The 26,204-nt window shown below is 33.5% G+C and overlaps 1 protein-coding gene across 4 annotated transcripts in view; it reads right to left on the reverse strand.

Moving 5' to 3' along the window:
• Positions 1-26,204, reverse strand: part of Stag1 (STAG1 cohesin complex component) — a 377,958-nt gene that overhangs the window by 155,830 nt on the left and 195,924 nt on the right. For 3 of the 4 annotated variants that reach the window (XM_021246771.2, XM_087186950.1, XM_013070789.3), the window contains 4 exons: positions 24,102-24,178; positions 11,715-11,919; positions 3,435-3,586; positions 422-495 (listed from right to left, as the gene is read on the reverse strand). In XM_021246771.2, the coding sequence (XP_021102430.1) occupies positions 422-495; positions 3,435-3,586; positions 11,715-11,919; positions 24,102-24,178 (508 nt within the window). Of the gene's footprint in view, positions 1-421; positions 496-3,434; positions 3,587-8,578; positions 8,748-11,714; positions 11,920-24,101; positions 24,179-26,204 lie in introns of those variants that run through there. The other variant, XM_021246907.2, reaches the window with a different exon arrangement.

The raw sequence follows: 26,204 nt of genomic DNA on the forward strand, positions 1-26,204 counted from the left end.
GTCTTTCATTATCTGCAGGGATGCTTTTTTTTGCCGTCTTTCCACTTATCTTTAGTAAGACAGTATTATAGGGCTAGAAGTAGAGTATTTAATTTTTTTAAAATGTGAAAATAAGCAACATCTATTAATGACATATTAATTTAAAAATCACATTAATATTTCAGTAGTACAACTCCAAATACATAGGTTGCCTCCAACAGTATATATTTTAAATTTGGAAGAGTGTGGCAGCAGTAGAGGCTGTATGATATACTCCATACAGCATTTATTTAGCATATATATCAAAAGTTGTTTTCCAGAAAACAGAACAACAAAAATAATAATTAGTAGAGATTTATAGCTTTATAATTATCCTGACCACCAAGAATAATCACTTAAGATTAAAAAAAAAATTCTAAATGATTAAAAGAAAATTACTCACCGGTATCTATGAACAAATATACCCTTAAAAATAGAATTCATCATATTTTCAATTTCATCCTGATTTTCTTGTAGCTGAAATTAAAAAAAAAAAACAAACATAAATTGAAATACTAGTTATTTTATTTGGGATGAATGAACAGTTTCAGTTGTTTTTAGCTCCTGGTTATTCACATTTTAAGTAGTTATCAATCCTTCTCACTTTGCAACAGATGTTTGAAATTACCAAAATACTTCCATTATTTCCTCAGCTTTAACTCAATGGTCTTGGAACCTCTCATTCTGTCTCTCTCTAGGGACACACCATACAATGACTAACAACGTAGAGTGGTATAAATGTGGCCACAGTCCTATCGCCACCATTTTCTTTTGGGAAAAGAAGGAATTTTATTGCTGAATATGTATATATAGTAAAACTAAATATGGCACTGAATATTACTACAGAAAATTCCAGGCCAAACTAGAATAACTACCACATTGAGTATCATTTTGTACCAGTACCTTTTACTGCTTTTGAGTAGTAAATAAATTCAAACGTTTAACTCTGATTGGTAAAGTTGCCTGAAATTTATATATTTGCTGAAATATTTTACTTTCTTCCTGCATTCCACCATTAGTGGCTAGGATCCTTTTCATTTTTTTGTCAGGCCTTCTGATTTGGGGAATCTGGCCTACTTTCAGTTACAGCCTACCGAGATTCGTAGTAGTATATGGATATTTTAGATGGAGTAGGAAATTTGATATAATGACAGGTCAATCAGGAATGATATCTCAACCAAGAAAGATAAGACTAACCCAAGAAACTTGTATGGAAAGAAGTTGTTTAGAAAATCCTTTCGACATTCTTTTGCAGTGTGCTATTTCGCATTTTACTTAATTTGAAAATTGGAATATTCTTCAACTTATGATATGATTACATCCTCATAAAACATTTTAAGTTGAAAATACTGCATTTAATATATACCTAACCTACCAAACATCATCCTTTAGCCTACCCTACCTTAAATTATACTCAGGACAATCATCTATTAATTAAATTATTATATTAATTATTAATTATTAAAATTGGACAATCATCAAACAAAAAGCCTAACAATACTGAACTCCGTATGAAAAAACTGTATCCTAGACATGATGTGATGATGCAAAACAGAAAACAAAATATGGAAAAAATGCTGGCAACAAAATATACTATAAAGAGTATCATGATCATGTGGATGACCGTAAACTACTGCTGCCAAGAATCAAGCATCAAGAGCGTGTGAGCATGGTACCACAAATTTGCTAGCCTGGGAAAAGATCAAATTTTAAATACCAAAATACTATTTGTACTAAATGTGTAATGTTTTTGTACCACTGCAAATCTGAAGATTTTTCAGTCAAATCGTATCATATCAGGGACCTTATGTACTTTTACAGTAAATCATTCAAATTGTTGCAGCTTACTGATAGCTTAAAAAATTACTTTTTGTGTATTATATAAAAACTAATTCATAAGAGGCATATATTTCAGTCAACAGAACTTGATAAAGACTAAGATAAGCTTAATATACTTAATAAACACCACAGTATGGTATATAACATAGAGTTCAAACATGTTTTTCAAAACTTTGTATGTTCAAGTCCTAAGTGCCAAGACCTCAAAATGTGACTTCCGTGGGAAACAGGGTAGTGGCAGATATCACCCTTCAAGGTGAAGCCATGGGTGTAGCCCTAATTCAATATAACTTGTGGCCTATAAAGAACAAATCTGAATAGATAAAACTCCTTTTTTGGGGGGACTGAACTCGGGTCCTTGCACTTGGGCAGCAGGCGGCGAAACCACTGAGCTAAATCCCCAGCCCATAGATAAAACTCTTGAAGACATAGGCACTTGCAAAGACTCTCTGAAAAGAGCCCCAACTGCACAAGAAGTAACATTAAGAATCAACCAATACCACTGTATCAAATTTAAAAGCTGCACAGCAAAGGAAACAGCCTACAAAATTTTGCCAGCTACTCCTAAGAAGGAGAAGCAAAAATGATTAAGATGCAATATGTACCAGTTGTGCAAGATAAATATAACTATAATGTATCACAAACAAAAAAAGGAGTGATGGAATCTATCTTCTTCATACCACATAGAAAGAACATCCTATCAAGTCTGCATTTATGCTGGTACAACCAAGGAACCAGAAGCAAGGAGAAAATCCTAGAACCCTAGAGACTTTAGTGGGAGCATGGCCCGGCGAACATTTTGATTTCATACTGCTAGCCTCTAAAACCGTGAGACAATAAATGTCTTTGAAGAACTGATTTTGTTACAGGAGCATTATTAAACTTGTACAGTATGGGTAGTAACTATTTGTTGGGTTTTGACACCTGTTAAAAGACACTGTCCATATACATATGCAATTCCATTTGCAGAAATGTGATAGGCTAATATTAAAAATCTAAAATCTTATATCCAGTGAGATGAAAAGTTTTCTTACTGAAATATCCAGTATAAAATTATACAAAAAATCATTTGAACATATGAAAATGTAATTGTAAAACTGGGACCAAAGGCTAGGGGTATAGTTCAGTGGTAGAGCTTTTGCTTAACTTTCTGTCAGTCCCTGGGTTTGATTCCATCATATTTTAAAAGGCAGGGGTGGGAACAGAGCAATTAAGTCACAGAAATGCTTTAAACATCAGCTAATATGCAGGCTTTGGAATGCATCTCGACAGGCCTTCGGTTGTAACTTTAGTATTTACTCTCCTTTCTGAGAATGTAGCCGGATGAACATTTCTGAATAGCCTATTAGACTACTTTGTTTAAAAAAAAAATGATCGGGCTACTATTTACTTTTGCGACCAGCACATAGCCAATCACTGGTAAACATTCTGGCTTTGTTTGAAAATGCTGATGTCAAATAACTTGGTTAAAAATGGGCTTTAAAACTACAAACTTTTTTACAGAGAACAACAAAAAACCCTACTATTTATTACATGTACAGAACTAATTTCAACAGTTACCATGAAATTTAAATTACCTCTTTCCGTTTTTGAAGTAGTAACTCCAATCTTTCATTGGCTCTCTTCCCAATCATTTTATTTCTCTCAGCTTCATACTGTCTCTGTGTATTGTCCTGATGAATACTGAGGTTTAAGGCAACATTCACCAAAGCAGTCATGAGCTTCATGGCTATGAAATAAAGGCATATTATAATAATGACCTATAAAACAAACCTTCCATAAGATTACAAATTACAAAACAAATAAAGGGGAAAAAACAATTTGTTTCATAATCCATGGATAATTTAAATTTTTAAAAATACTTAATTTATAGAAATAAACGTATTTTCTTAGACGTCTGCAAAACAATTTCACTACCCCAATAGAGAATAATTTGGCTTTTTAACACTGTCCAATTAAAATAGCCTCATCCTATCACCAGCCAAAAATATTTAAGTAGCAGCATCAACAGTGCTTTTCCCGACACTCCCAAGTACAAACACTTTAGGGCCAATACACTAATCAAGTTCAGACCTCTCTTCTGACTAACAGATCTATGTATACAATTCCTTAATACCTTTAATCAGATGTATCAAAAGGTCCCTTAAATATTTATAACCAGTTCACATTCTTTACTCCCAAGTTTGTCTTCTACCTTGTTTCTCAGCTCAGCAAGCTGTACAACTTCCAAAACATGAAAAACATGCTTATCCTATAAATTATGTTCATTTATATAACTTTCCAACTGACCTATTCTACCTACCTAGCTAGTGTTAATGCACTTTTAAATGTTCATTTTTATTCGTAAACCCTATTAAATATTAAGTATTTTCAAACTTCTGCTTTACATCATCTGATCAACAGGAATGATACAACCTAAAATATTAATCTGTCGATTCATATTTGTGAAAGTTATTAAGACAGAATGTGAAAAATACTAGTAAAAGAATAAGAGGGATTGTGCTAATATATAATTTTTCCTTTTGTTCTTTGTAGTTTATCTCCAGATATGAATGTTCAATCATAAAAAAAGATCTTTTCAGTGCTTTAGAACTGATCCATTTATCTGCAAACATATATAACTAAAAATGAGCACATATTTCTTTTACAATTTCACTGTAATTACATATGTAAACATATATATAATGCTTCATATATCTATCAATCTAAGGATCTATTTATATATGAACAACCAATCTGTTATTCTTAAAACTATATTTTGGCCAACTTCATGTTTAAGGGCTACTACCCTTAAACTAAAGTATAACACAAAAATCCTGAAAACAAATGTATTTAAGTTAGTGGCAATTTAGAAATACATTTAATAAATGTTTCCTTTCCTATGATACAATATCTCAAACAGTACACTGAGAAAAATTCTTATATTTCAAAATAAAAGGTAGTGATTCTGCAGTTTCATGCATTTTCAGCAGTAGAATATTTATTTATATTATGAAGGTTAAAAAGTATTTTAAATTAATCTATATAAGGAGAATAGGTTAAAGACAAAAGGGATCTGAGGTATTCAAACTGTACAAGTGAGGACAGTATTAATTTATCAAAGCTTGTTGTGAGCATGCAGGGTTAACATCTAAACTTCTACATCTCTAAACAAAACTGACTTGAAGATCCAGGAGTTGAAGAGCATTAAAATTCACATCAATTCTGACTGGAATTCACCAGTGGAAGATGAGGCACAAATTCTCTTGAGCTTAGTGACTTTTGCTTTTGAGGTATGTTATCTCCTAATGAACCCCCCCTCCTCCCATCCTAAACAAAAAATTGACTTACTAGAACCAAAACAAAACAAACAAGAAAACAAAAAACCAAAAAAGCAAGATGATAAATGTATTTTCATGAAAATATCAGATATAACAGTTTTAATTCTGAAGTAAAATATTTCTAAATGTATAAAATTAAGACCACTATAAGTTTCACTCCATACATAAGCAGTCATTGAGGACAGACTTCTAATTTCATCTGACAGACACAACATGGGAATTACTATTTTATTGAGTCAACTGAAAAATATTGTTACTTTCATACAGTACTCATTAAAATGTTTTAGTATTACTAATGAGTATTTTATAAATTAATAAGCCTAGTGGAATTCCATCATCATATTGACACTGGCTTTGAAAGTGGTTTATTTGGGTCTACCAAGAATACTTCATTTAGCTTTTACATTTTAACTGCTGGATATAAACACAATGATGAACATGTTTTTGATTGTTCCTCAAGAATATAGTCTGCAAGTAGTAGCTGACTACAAAAGTTTTATCGAAAGATCATTGTAACTACAAAGCTGAAATGCTCAGAAATTTTTATAGCAATCTGACAGTATTTTATATCTGTTAAATCTATATTGGGACAAACTATTAGACAAAATGATACAATCTACTTATTAGACATGGAAAGTCTCAAATATACACTTCCACAATATCCTTTTATTCCCCTAGAAGCTACTGGATAATATCCTACATCAAAAAGACAGAATAAATTAAGAAAAAGAAAATGAAAGAATGGAGCATTTAAAAAGAGATAAAGGATCTAAACAACAGCAGGGAAGTCAAATAAATTGAAGGACAAATTTTAGTAAATGAAGTAGGACTTAAAAAAATTAAAAGAACAGAAAAAGTAATGTTAAACAGATTTAATATAAATCAGTTCATCTGAATTTCACAATAGCACCAAAATGGGAATGGGATTATTATTACCAATATTACACAGATGAAAAAAGTAGGAAAAGAAGTAATTTCTCCAAAATTACTAATTTAACAAATATAAGATAGTTAAATGCTTACAATGGCATTTTAAAAATCATGTTTCTTTGTTTCAAAAATTGGCCATGAAAAGAAATCTAATTTTCAGAACTGATAATAGAAAGTAATTGAAACTGAAGAAAATGCACCTCTTTAGTTAGAAAAATTGAAAAATTACTTTAGCCCATACTACAGACTCAAAAAACCAATTTTAAGGTTACACTTGATTTTATGGATATGATATGGTGATATACGGCCAATCATTACGCATGAATCTCCCAAGAATATTAGAAGTTTATTATTTAAAGATACTAAAAAGGGCTGGGGATTTACCTCAGTGGTTCCGTCGCCTGCCTAGTAGGTGGAAGGACCCAAGTTTGATCCCCGGTACCAAAAAAAATAATAATAAAAATAAAAATAAAGATACTAAAAAAAACTGAAGAAAAGATTGTATACTCAGAGCATGGAGAAGAAAGACAAAGATGGCAAGGTAAAATAGCACAAAGGGTGAAAGTACAAACCAATAAAAAGGCAAAACTTGTAGAAAAACGTAAAAAATAAATTTAAGAAAAATGAAATACAGAGATAAAGATTATTTATACCTCTGTGATCCATCCTTTTAATATACAAATTTTCCAAATATTTTAAAGTCCTAACCATAAATAACCTGTCTGGTTAAGACTTATACTGAATTTAATGAATAGAGTATGATTCTGAGTGTCAAAAGACAAAGATGCACGATGTTAGCCATTTAAAAGTTAACTTACTTGCTAATTTCTGATTCCCCATTTGCCATGTATATTATAACTATAACACAAAAAGTACTTAATACATTATTGGTAAAGGCATAAATATTGGCAAACACTCTTAGCTCTTCTTGTCATTATAGGATAATGTCTATTAAATCTCAGGCACTCTTCTAAGGTCTCCTCTTTTAGTGAAAGATATCTTATTACTATCTTTTGCACATAGTATTAGAAGTGAGACAAAATAAAGTTTAAGACTAGCATAAGGTTATCCAACTAGTTAAAAGACAGAGAGAAATGTGAATCTACAAAGTCTAGCTCCAGAACTCATTGTATCAATCACTATCACAGTTTCATGAATTGAAAGCCAAAGCAAAAAGACGTCAATTTTCTCAGGCAAAATTATTTTCACCCTATGATTAATAAACAAATTAATTTCATATGCCATGTCTTTACTCAAAGAAAAGGTCCAAAGATGCTATCTTTTTAAGAAATGTTAATAATGGAACATATGTAAATAAATCAACCATATGTCATAATACAGTCTTGAATAAAGTATAAGGAAATGTTTAGTCCTTTGGGGATCTGAGAATGACTTACTGTTTTAACCACTCTTCAAGACTACCCACATGATTATCTTGACCATATGTTCTAATTTTTCCCAAATTCATTTTAGAAAACATTAGAACAGAATCACTAATTCATTATCAATAAAAATTTTGAGTTAATTGTCTTTTGTTTAAACGAACACTTTCACCTTAGAAGTTAGAGAGCCAGTATTAATCTATTTGTAACATCATAGAAAATTATGTAGGTGAGAAAATAACAAAAGCTAACAAAGTTAAACCAAAATTATTCATGCTAACAAAAATTCAAAATAAACAACTTATAAAGTACTAGCATACATTTAAAACCAAATGTGTAAAAATAACTGTAATTCTGAAAAAATTTGTGGAGAATACTATTATCATCATAATACCAAACAGCAAAGTGGTAAAACAAAGAGAGCCCTATACATTATATTTTTGAATTTGAGAAAACCAGAGTATTTTCTGGTAACATTAAATTTTTACCAAGTTTGGGAGAAAGTGTTCCCACTATCAGACTGTAATTCCATGAGAATGATTATGACAATGTTTTTCTTATATAAGTCAAAGCCACAAACTATGTTCTAATATGTCCAATTGAGATAGGTACTTAGAACAAAAATAAAGTCACTTAATTCTGAAAAATAAGTGTTAACAAAAACTGTACTGTAATATGAAGCTTCTTTATTAGAGTGGTTCAAATGAATAGGACGGTATGTTTTAAAATTCCAATTAAGAGAAATATTAAAAGATCTAATATAAAATAAAACTGCTAACAATGTATTTCAATTTAATGATAAAAAGTATTCTAAAGCGTTTACCTCCAATGGAAAAATGAGAATTCTTATTTTTGCAACTGTGGAATAAGTAGACCGGGAGAACTACAGAATGCTGGAAACTTTTGATAAAAATGTAGTAAAAATATACAATTAAATGCAATGCATAAACACTGACAAAAGGGACACAGTTAATTCACAACAAGAAAATGGGGATATTTGAAAACAGATTAAAAGTACTACTGATAGGATCACTTTGGTGACTTATAAAGCTATGGAACTCATTATCTGTACCCTACAAAATAACTAACCTGATTGTCTCTCTTCTCAGCTAAGATATAAGGAATGTCAAGGAGCATTTTATTCCAAAGCCGATTAATCATATCTGGCCATAACTGCCTTGTAACTGTCCATGCACATAGTCTTTGAAGCAGAGGATTAAATGTTCCTGCCCATTTTATCTAGTCCCCAAGACTTGTCCTGCAAAGTGAATAAAAATGATTATCTTTTAATCTATCCTCACAAACATACCATAAAAAAGAGGGCAAAGATGAAAATAAAAAAATCCTTGAATAGATGGATAATTATTGTCCAGCCTAATATTAAGTTCACAGCAGTCCTCTGTACTTTGATGCACATTTTATACAGCTGAGCTTTGGAAGATATGATCATTAGTGTAGATATTTGGGAATTACAGTAATATTTTGAAGTAAATTTAGAAAATGAATACAGGTTCTATCTTTTAAAAAAATCAGTATAACCATGTTTATCACTTTCTCTTTTTTGATATCTGATCTTTCAGAGTAACTTCAAATGCAAATACTCTATATGATGATATAAAACAGGTTAGGTGAAAACAAAATGGCATTCATCAAGCAGTTTTAAAAGCTACCATGAACACAGGTAAATGAAGAACTATGGGGAAGGAGGAGCTACTCAACTCAAAAAGAGTATAAGAAAAGCTATAATGAAAATATTTAAGCATATGCAAAATCAGCTGACATAGAGAACAAATGGGATAAACAGAGAAAATAAAAGTACTGAAAATGAGCCAATGGAAATGAGAACTAAAATGGAACATCATAATACAGGCAGCTCAAATACAGAAATACATCATTTACATGGCACTGGAGGATAAATGGAAATGAATTAGTGTCAAATATTATGACAATGATTTTTTACTTTTTCTTGATCCTGGGACTGAATCAGGACTTATGTATGCTAAGTATGCACTCTACCACTGTACAATACCCCTGATATAAAGACAATGTTTTTAAGAGTCAAAATATTCTGCATATTTCTATAATACAATAATGTGTCTCTTATAGAGTATGTGGTATATCTTTAATTTTATATGCAGAATTCACACAGGGTTTTGAATTAAAAGTAGGTATCACTCATACACAGAAGCATCTGTTGCTCTTTAGCTTGAGATGTATAAATTAAGTTTTCTATCTTCTTTTCTGTTGTGAATTGTCATTTCAAAATACTATCAGCAGGATAGTATCTAACAGTACTCTATTAATTTTGTTGCTTCTCTCTCTCTTGGGCTTCGTAAACCATATAATAATGTCATTGTGAAGGCATAATCAATTTTTATGATGGAAACTTTGGCAATTCAGAAGAAATTTCTAACTTATGTTAAAGTTTTATTTATTTCAACTCACTGTACTGTCAATGCATCTGACAACCACGTAAATGGGCATTACTGTACATGGAGAGGAAAGTAAAATGAAAAAGAAACAAAATATTAAAAGAAAAAAGCAAAGATCAAATATATAAGATACTGAAGATGATGGAATTAGAAAAGAATTTGTAACACTAGACAATTTTTAGGTAATCAACAAAATTTTTGCAGTACCCTTTAAAATATACAATTAGGCATAAGATCTCTTTCTTTTCCTAACAATAAGAGACCATTCTCAAAGCACAGAACAAACTGTTTTTGTTGTATCTTCTGTAAAGAAACCGTTTCAACAATATTTTTATTTTACCTTTAAAAAAAGATAAAACTGGGTAAACATCTTGCTCTCTTCCTAATAATGAGAAAATGGACACTATGAAAAACATTTTGTATACGGTACAGAACTGTAAGAGAATAAGACACTAACATGCATTTAACTATATGGAATAAGAAAAAAATAAAATAGGGAAAAAAAAGGATGACTCCAGGTAATATCAAATTTGGCTTTGTGCAATAGGTTAAGCCAGAAAATGACAAATTTTATAACAGGTGTTTGTAACGTGTGGTCCCCAAAGCACCAAGACCAATTATTACTTCTTTTTTGTTGTTTTTGGTTTTTGCCTACGCTAGAGATTGAATCAAGGTGGACTCCATCAATTAGCTATATCACAACCCTTTACATTTTTAAAATTTTGAGACAGAGTCATGCTATGTTGCTCAGGTAGGACCTGAACTTATGATTTTCCTGCCTCGGCATCCTTAAGTGCTGAAATCAGAGGCATATGCCACTACGGTCAGATCAATATCACTGCTAAATTCTGGGAGGCAAAGTAATCTGTCTCAACAAGCCTTGAAGTAGATTCTGATGTGTGCTAAAGTGTAAGAAACAATGCTTTAAATAAATTAGGTAAACAAGATATTGAATGTAAGATAAAATGCAGCTAATGAGCCCATGGCAATAATAAAGATGAACAAAGACAAAGTTATGGCTAATAAAAATATTACGAGTACTTAAATATGCTTATGTTCACATATGTGCACAGACATGCACACTCCATAAAATGAATGAAAAATGTCATTTTAGGTAAGCACAATTAAAGTCATAGAAGGAAAACAGAATTGCTAAATTAACAAAAGTATCTTGTGAAAGAAGCAAGGAAAAAAGGAATATACTTGGCTGACAAGTTATCAAGATAATTCTGAAGAGAATAAAGCAAAAGAGAAAACTACAATCTGTCAATCCTTCAGATTATCTATAGCACATCCGAATGAACTGACGTTAGAGATGTTACCTAGACATATCTAAGTTATACAGCAGTAGCTGAAAGAATGTTCTTACTAAGCAGAATTATTTCCAAAATATACACAAATATTTATACACTTACCTACAATAATGATAAGCAATAAAGCAAAGCAATTAAGTAGAGGAAAAAAATGTAAACCTCGAATTTAAGCTACTATTTTAAAAACTACTATAATGGGTTTATCAAAAAGTATGGTATAATGGTCTCTTAAAATTTCTGTGGTTATAAAATAAGGAAAGAAGATATTAAACATTTAAATAGACATTTATTGACATTGTTTTAGATAGACATTTATTGACATTGGTGAGATACTTTCAATTTTTATTCATAGGCAAACCATTTAGATAAACTTGGAAGAACATGTTGTCAGGAACACAGTTGAAATTAACATTTGATCTAAAGAAAGTTTTAATTAGAAGAAGAATTAGATGAAAAGGAAAGAAAATGTTGCTTACTTACCAGCAAGGGTACTTGTATGTCTAAAAGCTCTGACCTGGGAGTCTGACAAACCAGTCAAAAGGGAGATTACTGTGTCCATCATATACTCATCATAAATTATGCTATATTGACACTGTCGAATCAGGACTCCAATAAATTCACAAAAGTTTGAACGAAATTTTTTCCACTGGGGTCCAGGCATGGTAAGGGGATAATCACCACTGTCCTAAAAGGTATTAAAAAACATATTAAGTATGACATGATAGCAAATTGACCAAAGGCTTTTTTTTTTCACTTTCCACATAGCAATCTTTTCTTTTTTCAAAGTTCACCTAGACAAATATAGAAGGCAAGCCAGGCACAATAGCACATCCCTGCATTCCAAGCTATTCAGGAGGCTGAGATAGCATGATTATAAATTTGAGGTCATCCCAGGCAACTTAACAAAACTCTGTCAATAAAAAAAAAAATAGAGCTGGGGATGTAACTCAGTGGCAGAGCACTTCCCAAGCATGTGCAAGGCCCTCAGTTCATTCCTCAGCACGGGGGGTAGGGGAGGGGGTGGAATGAAAACAGAAACATGACTTTTATAGATACACTGTTTTATCGGTTTTCATTTTAAACTGCAACTACACAGTAATTCGAAAGGAGTGATGATGCACACCTATAACATCAGCACTGGAAGGCTGAGGCAGGATTACTGTGGAGTTTCAGACCAGCCTGGGCTACTTACAGAGTTCAAGGCCAGCCCGAACTACATAGCAAGATTCTTTCACGAGAAAAAAAAAAAATTGAAGTACTTTAAATTACTATTTTAGAATCATTATTTATTTGACTGTTCTAAGCCTTTCATTCAAAATAAGTTCTACAGGGCCAGGGATTTAGCTCAGTGGTTCCACCACCTGCCTGGCAAGCGCAAGGTCCTGAGTTCAATCCCTTGTTCCAGAAAAAAAAACAACTAAATGTGGACCTTTATTAAGATACTTTAAAGCAAAAAATTTAAAAAATAGTTTAGACAACAAAAGAGATCAATGATAGAGGCAAGGTATTCATGACACTTGTGCCACAAAACATCTTTCATAGTTTTATAGTGTCTGTATGTAGTTCAGGCTGGACTCAACCTTGAGATCCTTTGTCTCAGCCTCCTGAGTGCTAGAATTATAGGCATGTGTTACTATGCCCAGCCTTAAATAGAATTTTTAAGAACTGAGATTTTCAAAAGTATGAAGCATTTTATTGGAAAATCTAAAACTAGCCTTTCACATCTTGATGCCAATTTTATTTCTTCAGTTTTTCTATAAACTTGAGCTTAATTCTGTTTTATAGAGTGAACTTAATTTTTCAAAGAAAAAAATAAATACAGTATGGGCTCTTGATTATCATTAGATTTTGTCACCTTGTTTCAAAGGCAGTTGAACCTAACTCAAATTATAACAGGCACTGCAAAATGGAACTTCAAAAGTTACATTTTTTTAAAAAAAGAGATAAGCAATTTCTCCAAACTTTCTCCTGTTCAGCATGTAACCAACACCCTCTCCTCTCCTTGGCCCAAAAGAAGTACAGAATATGCAGATGCATACCTCAAAAGACAAGCCTGGTTTCCTTTCTACTAGAAAGAGAAGGATGAACTAAGATGGCTAAAAGTGATAAATCAAGTGTGGAGATCTGCAATATCTCTCTGTGCTCCTCCTCCCCTTTTTTCCCGTACTATAAAAGACCCTTTAAACAACAAAGTGAGTTGGTGATCTGAAGCAAAAGGGTCCCTACATCTCTTCACTTAGCTTGGAATAAATCCTTTGTTTCTTTTTACCAAAATATATGACTGCTGCGCAAGCACAAGGACCTGAGTTCGATCCCTGGTATCAAAAATATGTGTGTGTGTGTGTGTGTGTGTGTGTGTGTGTGTGTGTGTATAAATAAATATATAGCCTCCTTTGATTTGGTCAGTGACTAGTAAATGCACCTAAGCATTTGAACATAAATGACTGGTAACAATATTTTCCTCTCTATCCTAAAACATTTAGGTACAGAAATGGAAATTCATAAGGCAGAGAAATGGCCAATACTAAAATTAGTAATAAAAAAAATCAACTAAAATTTTAACCAACTGTCAAAACACCAAGTCTGTGCTAGCTTGTCAGTGTGGACTAACAAGGAAAGTCTGCACTCAAAACTACTTTCCACAACCTCTAGGCACAACAAAGCCTGAGGATTGAGCAGGAAAATAGAAATCTCTCAGTGAGGTAGCCCAACAAGGGGTAATCTTCAACTACTGAAAGAAAAATGGCAAGGATCCTAGCTACCTTCTCCACATATTTTCTTCCCACAAATTAGAAGCTTTAATCCGGTGAGGGGAGGGGCGGAAAGCTCAGTTACCTCAAGGCACAAGCAAAGACCTGAAAGTTGGGAGAAAAAGAAATTCTCTACTTGGGGGGGAAACCAAATATTGTCCACAGCTCTGAATCCCACACTACTATTAAACATTGTTCTGTTAGCCTTAAGAAAGAAGCAGGAAATTCTCACTCGAGGCCAAACACATAAATAAGTCAGAAGAACGAATAAAAAAGTTGAAAAGGTCCCTTGGTGGCTCCAGGAACACAAGCATGGTTAAGACAGGTAGGGCAAGGACAAGAGATGCCCTCAACACCAATATACCACTGAGAAAGAAAAACGTGTGGCAGGAGATTTCCTCTATGGCATGGTTCTTCAGGGAAAATAGAGGTGAGAGCATGAACATTAAGAAAAACCCTCTAGGGGCCGGGGATTTAGCTCAGTGGCAACGCGTCTGCCTCGCAAGCACAAGGTCCTGAGTTCAATCTCCAGTACCAAAAAAAGAAAAGAAAAACCCTCTGAAATCCTAAGGACAAGGCAAAAGAAGTCCACATAATGAAAATCTGAAACATAGGGTACATTAAAGGTAAAGATAGCAACAAAACATGAGCCTAGACCAATTCCTGACTAGACAGGAAATATATACCATTTTGTACTATGAGCAAATATTACTATCAAAAGGAAAAAGTTTTGTGATTTTTGAGACTGGGTCTCGCTATGTAGTTCAGACTGCATTTGCTACCAATCCCATAGCAGTTGGGTTTCTAGAATCGTAACTGTTATATGCCTATGTATAGTATTTTTTGATCAAGGCTAGTTCGAGTCCCATATGCCTTACTTATCTGTATGTCAAATTCTTTTCCCCTGCTTGGGAAGTTTTCTGCCATCACTTCTGTGAACAGATTTTTTATGTCATCTGCACTCTCTCCTATTTCTTCACTGACTCTGATCAGTCTTATGTTATTCTTCTTTGCATCGTCTAGCAGCTGCTGGATTGATTTCTCATGGTCCCTTACAATTTTAAAGCAATTTTTCTTTTCCTGGTCATGAACTGCAATCTTCTGTATCTGAAATTCTGTCCTCACATTAGCTCATTCTGCTGCATAAACTTTCAATGGAGTTTTTAATGTCCTGGAAATCTGTTTTCATCTGCTTTATGGATTCCATTTGTTACCTGTATTGGGATTTCATCATGCTCCTCAGGTCCTGTATTTTTTCTTATTTTTAAAATAACTTTATTATCAAAGACACACACATACAAAAATTAAAACCATTCAAAGAAGAACAATACAAGGGGAAAAAAAGTACAATAATATTCAAATACAGTAGAACTCACCCAAAACAAAACTGAAAAGCACTTCAACATTTTTCCATATAACTTAAGAAAGCATCTCAAGCACCAACAAGACACCAGAGGATGTGATTTGTTTCAGAATGATCCCCAAAACCAACACTGAACAAATTGTGGTCTGGAAAAAAACTCCAGTTAGTTAGCAGACTCCACATAAGCCAAGCTTCTCCCTAATTTAAATTTCGATACAGACATATGACACACGATGGAAACACAATCCGATAAATATATCAGGCCATTTCATCCGTGTGTATCCTTAATTAACACTTTCAGTTTCTCACACTACAGAAACTATTCCGTATTTACACCTATGTGTCCTATTTCACTTCAGAGGATGGCCTCGATATGCATCCATTTAGTTATAAATGACTCTAGTATGTCATTCTTTATGGCTGAGTAGTACTCCGTTTTATTAAAAAACCACATCTTCTTTATCCAGTTTCCAGTTAATGGGAACTTGGGCTGTTTCCAAGCTTTCACTATTACGAACTGTGCCGCTATGAACATGGGTGCACATACATTGCTGTGGTATGATTCTTTTAATTCTTTTGGGAAGATACCCAGCAGGGGAATAGCTGGGTCAAATGGGACCTCTAAGCCTAGTTCTTTGAGGTATCTCCATACTGATTTCCACAGTGGTTGCACCAGTCTGCACTCCCACCAACAATGGAGAAGGATTCCCTTCTCCCCACACCCTGCCAGCATTTGTTATTGGATGGTTTCTTAATAGCAGCCATTCTTTCTGGGGTGAGGTGGAATCTCAGTGTTGTTTTCATCCGCATCTCTCGAATGACCAGTGATGTTGAACATTTTGTCATATATTTATTTGCTGCTTTTAATTGTCTGAAAAATGTCTGTTCATTTCAGATGCCCATTTTTGAATTGGGTCTCTGTATTTGGGGTGTCTGATTTTTTTCAGTTCTTTATATATCCTAGATAGTAGTCCTTTGTCTAAGGTACAGTTGCTGAAATTTTTTTCCCACATTGTGGGTTAGCTCTGTTAGCTCTGTTGGTGGTTTCTCTTGCAGTGCAGAAGCTTTTTAATAAGATAAGATCCCAGTTGTTGATTCTTTGTGCAAGTTCCTGTGCCACTGAGGTTTTGTTCATAAAGTCTTTACCTATATATCCCTGGCTCTTTTTAAAAACATTTTTTCTTAAATTTTGAGATAGTCTTGCTAAACTGCCTCAAAATTGTGATCCTCCTACCTCTGCCTCCCAAGTCCCAGGATTTCAAGCAACTCTTTTAACAAAAGTGGAGGGCTGGGGGATTTAGCTCAGTGGCTAAATCTGCCCCCTGCTTCGAAAGCGAAAGGTCCTGAGTTCAATCCCCGGTACCAAAAAAATTACATCAATAAAAAATAAAAGCGGATATCTCAGAAAATATAATAGCAATGTTTTTTTCAATCCAAAAGCATTGAATTCAAGAGTGCATAGACAGCTCTTTAAAAAAAAATTCGTATAATTCCATAACTCATTTGATCAGTAATAAGTCAATGATAACAACAAGTAATTTATTGCATGACCAAAAGTGTCCATATTGAAAGAGTATACAATTGTTCTTGACTACCATCTTCTGAGTCATTTTAGAATTATAAATTTGCAGTTAATTAATATTCAGAATAAGAGAGTGGCTAAGAGTATGGACACGTGAGCTAGACAATTTGGGTTCAGGTACTGCTTTGCCATTTTCTACTTGATTGTTTGTTTGTTTTGAAACAGGGTCTCAATGGGTAGTTCAGACTGGCCTTGAACTTCCCTATGTAGCCCAGGCCATCCTCCAACTCACAGCAATCCTCCTGCCTCAGCCTCCTAGTGCTGGGATTACAGGTATGCTTCACAATGCCTGCCTTTTTTCTAGTTCTGCAAACACAGACAAGTTACGTTACCTCTGTGTACTTCAATTTTCTCACATGTAATATTGGTGTAACAATATCATCATAAAAATGTGAATTAAATATATGTAAAATGCCTACAAAAGAGCCTGCCACATAGTATATATTTTCTTTTATTATTATTTAGCATGTTTTTCTCCTCCCAATTTTGCACTGCAGGGTTCATAATCATATTTCTTTTGTTACAACTTTTCACATTCTAAAGAGATTACAACTTCCTGACTCATTCCAAATTATTTTGATTAATTTTATCTTTTGGTACTTCTCATTTCAACTTTACTTCCTTTCTTAAAAGAAATTCTGTTTACTTCTTTGTCTTGAAGTCTCCAAAGTGAAATATGTAACACAAATGGAATAGTATATTTCAAGAAAATATTAGAATTTCTATTTATGGTTATCTAAAATTAAAAAATTAATTATGACTGATATATAGGATAAGCTGGGTATTTCTTCACTGGATCTATACTTTAGATCATTTAATACCCACAAATAACATCTGAGGTATCCCAAGGAGAAGAGTGAGCATTGCATTTAAAACCCAAGGTAGTTGACAGTAGATATGGCATGCCCACTGTTTTGTTCACTTATTGTAAATGTTCTATGATCAACTCAAAGAGTTTATAATTTATATTCTATCTTTAAAATGGAAAGGTACCAAGCACAGGGGAAAAAAACCTTAAATGTGTAACCATAAGTGAAAAACTAGAAATGTGGTAGCACTCATACAACTTACACAAGTTCTACTTAGATCATCATAGAAGTTAAAGCCATAATTACCTAATAAAATCTGATTAAGAAATTGATCTTGGAAAGGTCAAATCATTCAGACCAATGTATAGACCTACTGCCAGTATTAGAGCGTGTCTAAATGTATATTGAATCTTGAGATACTGGCTTGTATTATATTGAAACCTTAATGGAATCATGGTCTCTAAAGCGAGCTATTTTCAAATACCCTGTTTCTCCTCTTCATCATTCCTTCAAAGATTACTTTGTTGTGAATTATCTATTACTATAATACGAACATTTAATACCATAAATATATGTAAGGGCTGCACAAAAGAATACAGTTTGTTTATACAAAAAATTTACTACAGTAAAAGACAAATTATTATTAATTACCCCCCAAACAACCCTCTCCCACTTCCAATATACTTATTCATTGGTCTTACCACTTTCTCAAGCAGATCTGGTAAGTACTCTTTTGTGTCTTTATAAGGTATAATCAAAAATACTGTGAATGCAACTGCTAGTGCCATCTAACAGAAAACCCAGGTTCATGAAAGTGTAACTGTGTGTCCTCATCAACCTTATTCAGTGGATCTGATATCATGCAACATTTGGCTCTTCCCCAAAGTCTAAATGACCATGAAAGGCAAATGATTTTAACCGATTCACAACATATAGCTGGCCACAACAACACAATTAAAGACACACATGAAAAGATTTTCAGAACTGCTTCTGAAAAACGGCAAGAACACCAACAGTGGTGGAGTACCCCAACGATAAGATCATATACCCCTCTAATCTCAGCACTCCAGCAGGAAAATCCTAAATTCTAGCCCAGCCCAGGGAATCTTGGTAACAAGACCCTGTCTCAAAAGGAAAAAAATAAATAGTTGGAAATGTAACTCAGTGTAAAGGTGCTGGGCTCAATCTCCAGTACCATAAAACAAACAAACAACAAACAAAACAAAAACCCTCCAAAAAATGAAAAACTCAAAGTGGTAAGAACAATGGAGCCATGTGTTTGAAGTAAAGGGAAGTATTATGAGGGCTGTTAATGGCAATATGTCTTTTTCTATAAGCAATTTTCAAAATTAAACATTTATCATAGTTTTTCATCACACTTCAAATATATACTTTGCAAACTACACTTTAATACAACAAATTGGACTGTATACTCAGTCTTCTGATTACCAAGGGTGAGAGGTAAAACAAAAAACAAAAACTTTTGTTTATTTATATGTATGTATCAGATATTTTAAAAGAAGGCTTAGTTCGTAACTTACTTCTCATAAGGATACTGCTCATAAGAACTATAGAAAAAGCATAAGAAAAAGCATGGGGAAGAGGGAGAAGAGAACAGAATAACATTATATGTCAAATTAGCCTTATCATAAGTTTCTATTATCAAAACTTTAGGCTTCAAAATGTTGTCTTTTCTTTCATGCTTAAAAAAGTGATACTGAGGATTAACCTCTGGATCTTTGCACTGAGCTACATTCCAATTACCTTTTTTATTATGAGACAATATATTACTAGTAACTAAATTACCCAGGCTGGTTTGAAACTTTCTATCCTGTTACTTCAGCTTCCCAGAGTGCTGTGCTTACAAGTATGCACTACCATACCTAACTCTGAAAAAATGTTTGCAGTAAGGGATATATACAAATGAAAAAATTTAGAGAATTTAATTTGGGAATGGAAATTATTTGATCTTTCCTCATTAGTATTTCTTTTACATTTTCTGCGTTTTTATATTATTTAATCACTTTCATTCTCACTAAAAGTTTTAAATCTTTATTAAAGGGTCAAATGGATGAACAGGTGAAAAGTTCTACATTTTTCAATAAATAAATTCTGAAAACCACATACGTAGAAATTAGAAAAGCTGCAGGGCAAGTTGTAATCACTGTAGAAAAGTAACACAAAAATCTCACAATTTAGAATTAAAGGACTTAATCCACTGAATATGCTGTTATAAAAAATTTACTGACATGGATTACATGAAAATTGTGCCACCTGATGTTAAGGAAATAAATATAAAAGTTTATAAATGGAAATGTAACTTTCACAATCTGGGGAAGAAACATTATACTTTGCCTTAGCTCCTAATGGCTGATTTCAATAAGAAATACATACACACAGAGTAAAAAGCTACAGACTGCTGTGAATTAATTTATTACTAAATTAAATTGATATTTATAATTACACTGCACTCTTGGCTAGGGCAGGTTTGCAGAGGTTTAAACAGTTTATTAACAAACATAATTTGTATGTTACAAAAATAGGAACTAGTATACTTTTCAGGCAAAATCATACTTTCATCCCATCATCTTCAGAATACAAACGTATTTGTTCTAATTCCTTTCCCATACTTTATTTCTGGGTTTTTTGTTTTGTTTTGTTTTTTGACCATACTTTGATACAATGTATTTATACCAACAAAATTTGAATCATTACAGAGAACTGAACGTTTTTTCTAGGCTCTTGAGGAATCTAAAGGTTCTTATCATCGAATTTTTAAAAATATTACTAGAAAATACAATATATGAAAAGTAACCTCTCCCATCTTGGCAACTGAATGAAATATATTTTGAGGGGAAAAAATACAATATAGTATATTTAGCAATATACAAGCATTTAAATCCAATTTTGTGTGTATACAAAATAGCAAAACACATATTGTTCAAGTGATTAAAGATAAAATGCATCTTAATCATCTAATAATTCTATTTTCAACAAATCATTATGATAAACTGTGTCACTTGTATTATGAAAACGAAAATAATTAGAATGGTGATTTATAAAAGACTTCTTTTTTTTTTAATTTTATTTTACTGGTACATTTTAGGTATACAATATAATGACATTCATCATTGGAAATCTGCACCTTTACATAATCTCTCCTGGTTCTTATTTCTTCTCCATTCCCCTGCCCTACCTTCACCACCCCCATCTCTATTTACAAAGACTTTGTTTCCATTTTTTCATTTTCTCATATTAATTCGGTTCCCTTCTTTCCTTTCCCCTACCCCTCCCACTTCCCCTTTGCCCCTTTTCTTCGTATTTCACATTATCTATTATACCTTTTAGTCCTTATTTCAATTTCTCACACTAGAGAAACTATTCAGTATTTATACATGTGTGTCTTATTTATTTCACTTAAAGAGTATTGCCTCAATGTGCATCCATTTAGCTATAAATGTCTCTAACTTTCCATTTTTTCTGGCTGAGTAGTATTCCATTTTATTAAAAAATCACATTTTCTTTATCCAGTCTCCAGTTGATGGGTATTCGGGCTGTTTCCAAGTTTTAGCTATTACAAAGTGCGCTGCTATGAACATGAGTGCACATATATCAAAGACTTCTTTGATTAGGCCACTAACTCAAATACTAGAAGAAAAACATTTAGAAATATGAAATAAATGCCTTTTGAATAATTTCAAATGTTATATAACTCATTCTCACTTTTGGTAACTATTCCTTCACTATACCATAACATCTGACAATATTCACAAAAATATTTTAAAGGCATATCTTCATTTATCTGAATTTCTTACCATCTAGTTGTTTAAAATGAAGCTACAAAAGTAATGATTTCTTGTTATCACATAATTTTACAATATTCTTTATACTTTTCTTTCCCACTAACCTATTCTTATGTTAACAGTTTTGATAACTTAATTCTTACTTTCTTCTTTTTATTTCCTTTAAACAAGTTGTTGCCAAATTTGGTGGACATTAGAATTACTTAGTAAACTTTTAAAATTTCCTATACTCAGGTCACATACTTTATAAATTAATCGATGTCTGGGGGATGTGGGAAAGAGCCATCTATCAATAGTTTTTAAAGATGCCCAAGGGATGCTAATGTGGAGAAAAGTTTGGCAGCTACTATCTTAAACTTTTTTGGGGGGGACTGGGGATTAAACTCGGGACCTTGTGGTTGCAAGGCAGGGGCCGGAACCACTGAGCTAAATCCCCGGCCCTTTAAAATCATAATAGTGTCTCTATAAAATGTTTAGTGTATAGTACAATTCTTACTACTTTTTATCTATGACCTGAGTCACCTGTATTACAATCCTGGCATGGGGGAGTCAATCTAGCAGCCGGTGAATAAACCTACCTATTACACCTTAATCTAGTTATATCTTCTACTTGGCCATACATAAACCTTTGAGTAACAAATGCTTTTGTTTGTTTTTTAGTGAAAAGTAGCCCCATAGAAATATTTCAGAATCTCCATGTTTAATTTTTTAAGTTAACACAGCACATATGTCTTATATTCCTTACAATCCCAACAGAGTCGGGGCAGCCCCTCTAATCAAGAACATTAACACTGGCTACAGTTTAGACCTAGAATTCCCCTAAAAGTCGAAAAAGGCTTGTTCCCCAGAGTGATGTTACTGGAAGGTCTTCAAACATGTAAATGGTGGGCTTAATGGGAGGTCTTGGATCATTGAAAGTATGCCCTCAAAGTGGATATGGGTGTCTTTCCCTAACATGGGGTTAGTATGGTGCTCCACAGGCCCAAAACTCAATGGGGCCAAAAGATAATGGACTAGGACATCCAAAACTGTAATCTAAAATATATACATTGTCTTTATTAATGGATCATCTCAGATAATGTTATCAAAATCTAACATAGTATTTCACAAACAACACAGGTATATTCAAATTGAAAAAATCTTTTGAGCTGGGCATAGTGGCATGTGCCTGGAATCTCAGCATTTGGGAGGCTGAGGCAGGAGGATCCCCATGTATTGAAGGCCAGCCTGTGATACACAGGGACTTCAAAAGTAGCTTGAACTATATAGCAAGAGCCTGTCTGAAAAAAAGAAAATGAATCCTATGGCATTTCAGAGGCCTTTTGGATTACAAAATTGAAGACAAGGAATTGTGGCATATATTATGCACGGTCACAATGTAAGGTTCTTCTGTGGAATATAACCAAAACAGTCTGAAAGCCACTAGAAGTATGTTTCTATAAAGAAACACATCTAAAATATTTTTAGTGTGAATTGCTAGAGTAAAGGTAAATACCTAATGAGAAAGACATCCACTGTGCTACCTGTGAGCATTGTTTTAACATGTTACTTTAGTCACCTGAATTTAATAATGTAAAGGCTGAGTCTATCCCCCAAAAGCTAATATAGAAAAAAGGCAATATTTTAGTATTCCAAGTCAAGAGAAAACAACATCTACCAGAAAATAGAAATCTTATATCAAAAGACAGAATATTAAAACTGGAATTAGTATTGGCCTAATGCATGATAAGAGTTCAGTTTACCATAAATAAAATACAGAAATAAAACTATGAAAATGTTTTAGCATTTAGAATCAATATAAAAGTGTTTGAGAAGGGGCCTGGGATTTAGCTCAGTAGTTCTGCCGCCTGCCTCGAAAACACAAGGTCCCAAGTTCAATCCCCGGTACCAAAAAAAAAAGTGCTTGAGAAAATATTTCAGTGAGTACAGGAAAGGTCATTATGTGAAGACAAAATAAAGAAAAAATGTACTCTAAATGAAAATTAGAAGGTAGAATGTCCCAAAGACAAGCTTGCATTTCATGATGTGGAAGCTGGGGTGTTTGAAAGTGGGGAGGTTCCATTTCAAATAATTCTGATAAATTCTGGGTTAAAGTTAACCAAGTTTTTCTCCATTAAGATTTCTAAGAACCTTTAGTAAGATAATGTGCTTTTGAAAGGCAGGTATTCTATGTAAACCTGCTTAGATTTCTTTGCCCTCCACATCTTTTTTTTCTCCAAAGTATTTAATGGGACTAGCATTCCACAGAACAGATAAATGTTGGAGATGCATTAATGAATTTAGGAATTTGAGTGGGTCTTCAAGAATGAATGCCAACAATCAACTTCTACTTAATACCATTAATTTTCTTTATCCTTATCAGTCATCAATCATTACTCAATGCTACCTCCACACAATATACTTAAATCCCCAAAGACTATTAAGTTTGGATTTAGGAGCACAGATTTTTATAAAAAGAAATAATCTTCTCTAATACTGAACACTAAACCAAAACAAAACTTGAAATCAACATATTAATCATTTTAAAATAGGCAGTTTGACAAATATTGGGATGCTATACCTCATCAAATTCTTCAGTCATTTTTCTGATGATTTCTGCATTCTGCATATTTCGAAACATCTCTATTCTCACAGTACCTGTGAAACAACAGATTTTACAGTTAATCTTTATCTATCTCATGCTAAACATTAAGTTTAATCTGACCATTTTATGAAAAGTTATATAAACCCTTTTGGGTTTCACTTTCCTCCTCCAACTATTCTAAAGAAAATTCTTTTGGTAGGGATGCCTTGAGACAGAGTCTTGCCATGTAGTTCAGATCAGCCTGGAACTCCCTGTAGCCCAGGCTGACCTGGAACTAGTGGGGATCCTCTTGCCTCAGCCTCCCCAGTACTGAGATTACAAAAATGCATCACTATACCTGGTGGAAATTCTTATTTAGAAACTACAAAGTTCTCTGGACTTTTCTAAAGCCTGGAAGTACCATAAATTAGGTAAGTATAGAGTATTGAACAAAGAGTGTAAAACACTGAATTTACATTATAAGGAGAGCCCTATAAAGACTGATTTAAATATTCACTGAGGTTGTCTAGCCACACAGGTAGGTAGTTGGTCTTTTAAATCTCCAAGGATTCCTGTAATCCCAGTACTTGGGAGGTTGAGGCAAGAGAATCTCCACTAATTCAAGGCTAGCCTGGGTTACATAGTTTAAGGAAAGCATGAACTACATAGTGAGACCCTGTCTTAAAAAACAAATAAAACTTGGGCCAGGGATTTAGCTCAGTGGTGCAGCCGTCTGCCTGGCAAGCACAAGGTCCTGAGTTTGATCGCCAGTCCCAAAAATAAATAAATAAATTTTTTACAAAACTCTCTAGGAATAAAGTATATATCTCCCTTATGGCTCTTTCTGATATTCTTTATTATCAAAATGCTCTTCTGGAAATTTAAGCAAAATGTCCCTTGACCTAATAAAACATTTGTTAAATCTGTTTCCCCTGAACATCAAAAGTTGCTATATGGGGCTGGGGATTTAGCTCAGCTGTACCTGCCTGCCTGGCAAGCACCAGGTCCTGAGTTCAATTCCAGATTGGGGGGGGGGGGTTTTTGTCTCAAACATGCAATTTCTTGGTGACTATCCCTCTAATCCTAGCACCTGGGAGGCTTAGGCAGGAGGTTCAACATGTTAAAGGCCAGCCTGAACTACACAGACTCTGTCTCAAAAAACCAAAACCAAACCAACCAAACAAAAAACACCAAACATATAACTTCTTAAACAAAACTGAAAATTTTGTATTGAATTTTATCTTATGACAAAAACAGTACTGAAGGTTTTTTTTACACGCTACAATTTTTTTCTTGAAAAGATTTTTTAAAAATGAAATAAGCAGGAAAACTCCATTCACTTACTATCACAGTTAACTTTCTGAAACATTCACAAACATAACCCAAATTAAATAAAATTTATAACTGGGTCATAAATTATTTTGTTACTCTGAAATAGATTCCCATAGATAGAAATAATTTCTAGGAATTGTTTTCTGGCACTAATACAGACAGTACAATTGGGGGCAATGGACCACTCCTTTTCCACTCACTTGAACCTGAGCAAAGCCCCAGAGCCAACCCCCTCTGACCTTTGTCCTAAGTGAGGCAAACATAAAAATAAAAAAGACCCCAGGAAATTCCTAAATTTCCAGGCCAAGGTACATGCATTTCTGGATCCATGAGCATGACCTAGATGACCTTTCCTCACTCAGAACTTGTTAAAGGTTCATACACATGGACTGCATGTTATAACCAAGTGAATTCTAAAAAAGGACACGTATAGTGGATACAATTGAGATGACTCAGCACCCTGTCAATCATATTGCCATGAAAGACCCAATGGGAGGTACCCCAGGTGAGGCGCACATTTTCAAATCCTTAAATGCAACTTATTTCATGTCTGTTCCTTTCCTCCTGCTAGCCTGTGGCATTTTGCTCCCCACTACTGTTATTTTTCCTTTTCTGCTGGCATGAACTTGCTCACTCTGCGCATACTTTCCCCTCTTAATTTCATTAAATTTAGCTACTTTTACCTTACCACTATGTACATAACATCCAATTCTTTGTTCATCGTATACAAAATCCTAAAACCAATCTCCCCAAATCCCATCACCCACA

This window comes from Heterocephalus glaber, unplaced genomic scaffold, assembly GCF_053883595.1.
Source record: "Heterocephalus glaber isolate CG9 unplaced genomic scaffold, H.glaber_assembly_v1.0 deba00001504, whole genome shotgun sequence".
NCBI lineage: Eukaryota > Metazoa > Chordata > Mammalia > Rodentia > Bathyergidae > Heterocephalus > Heterocephalus glaber.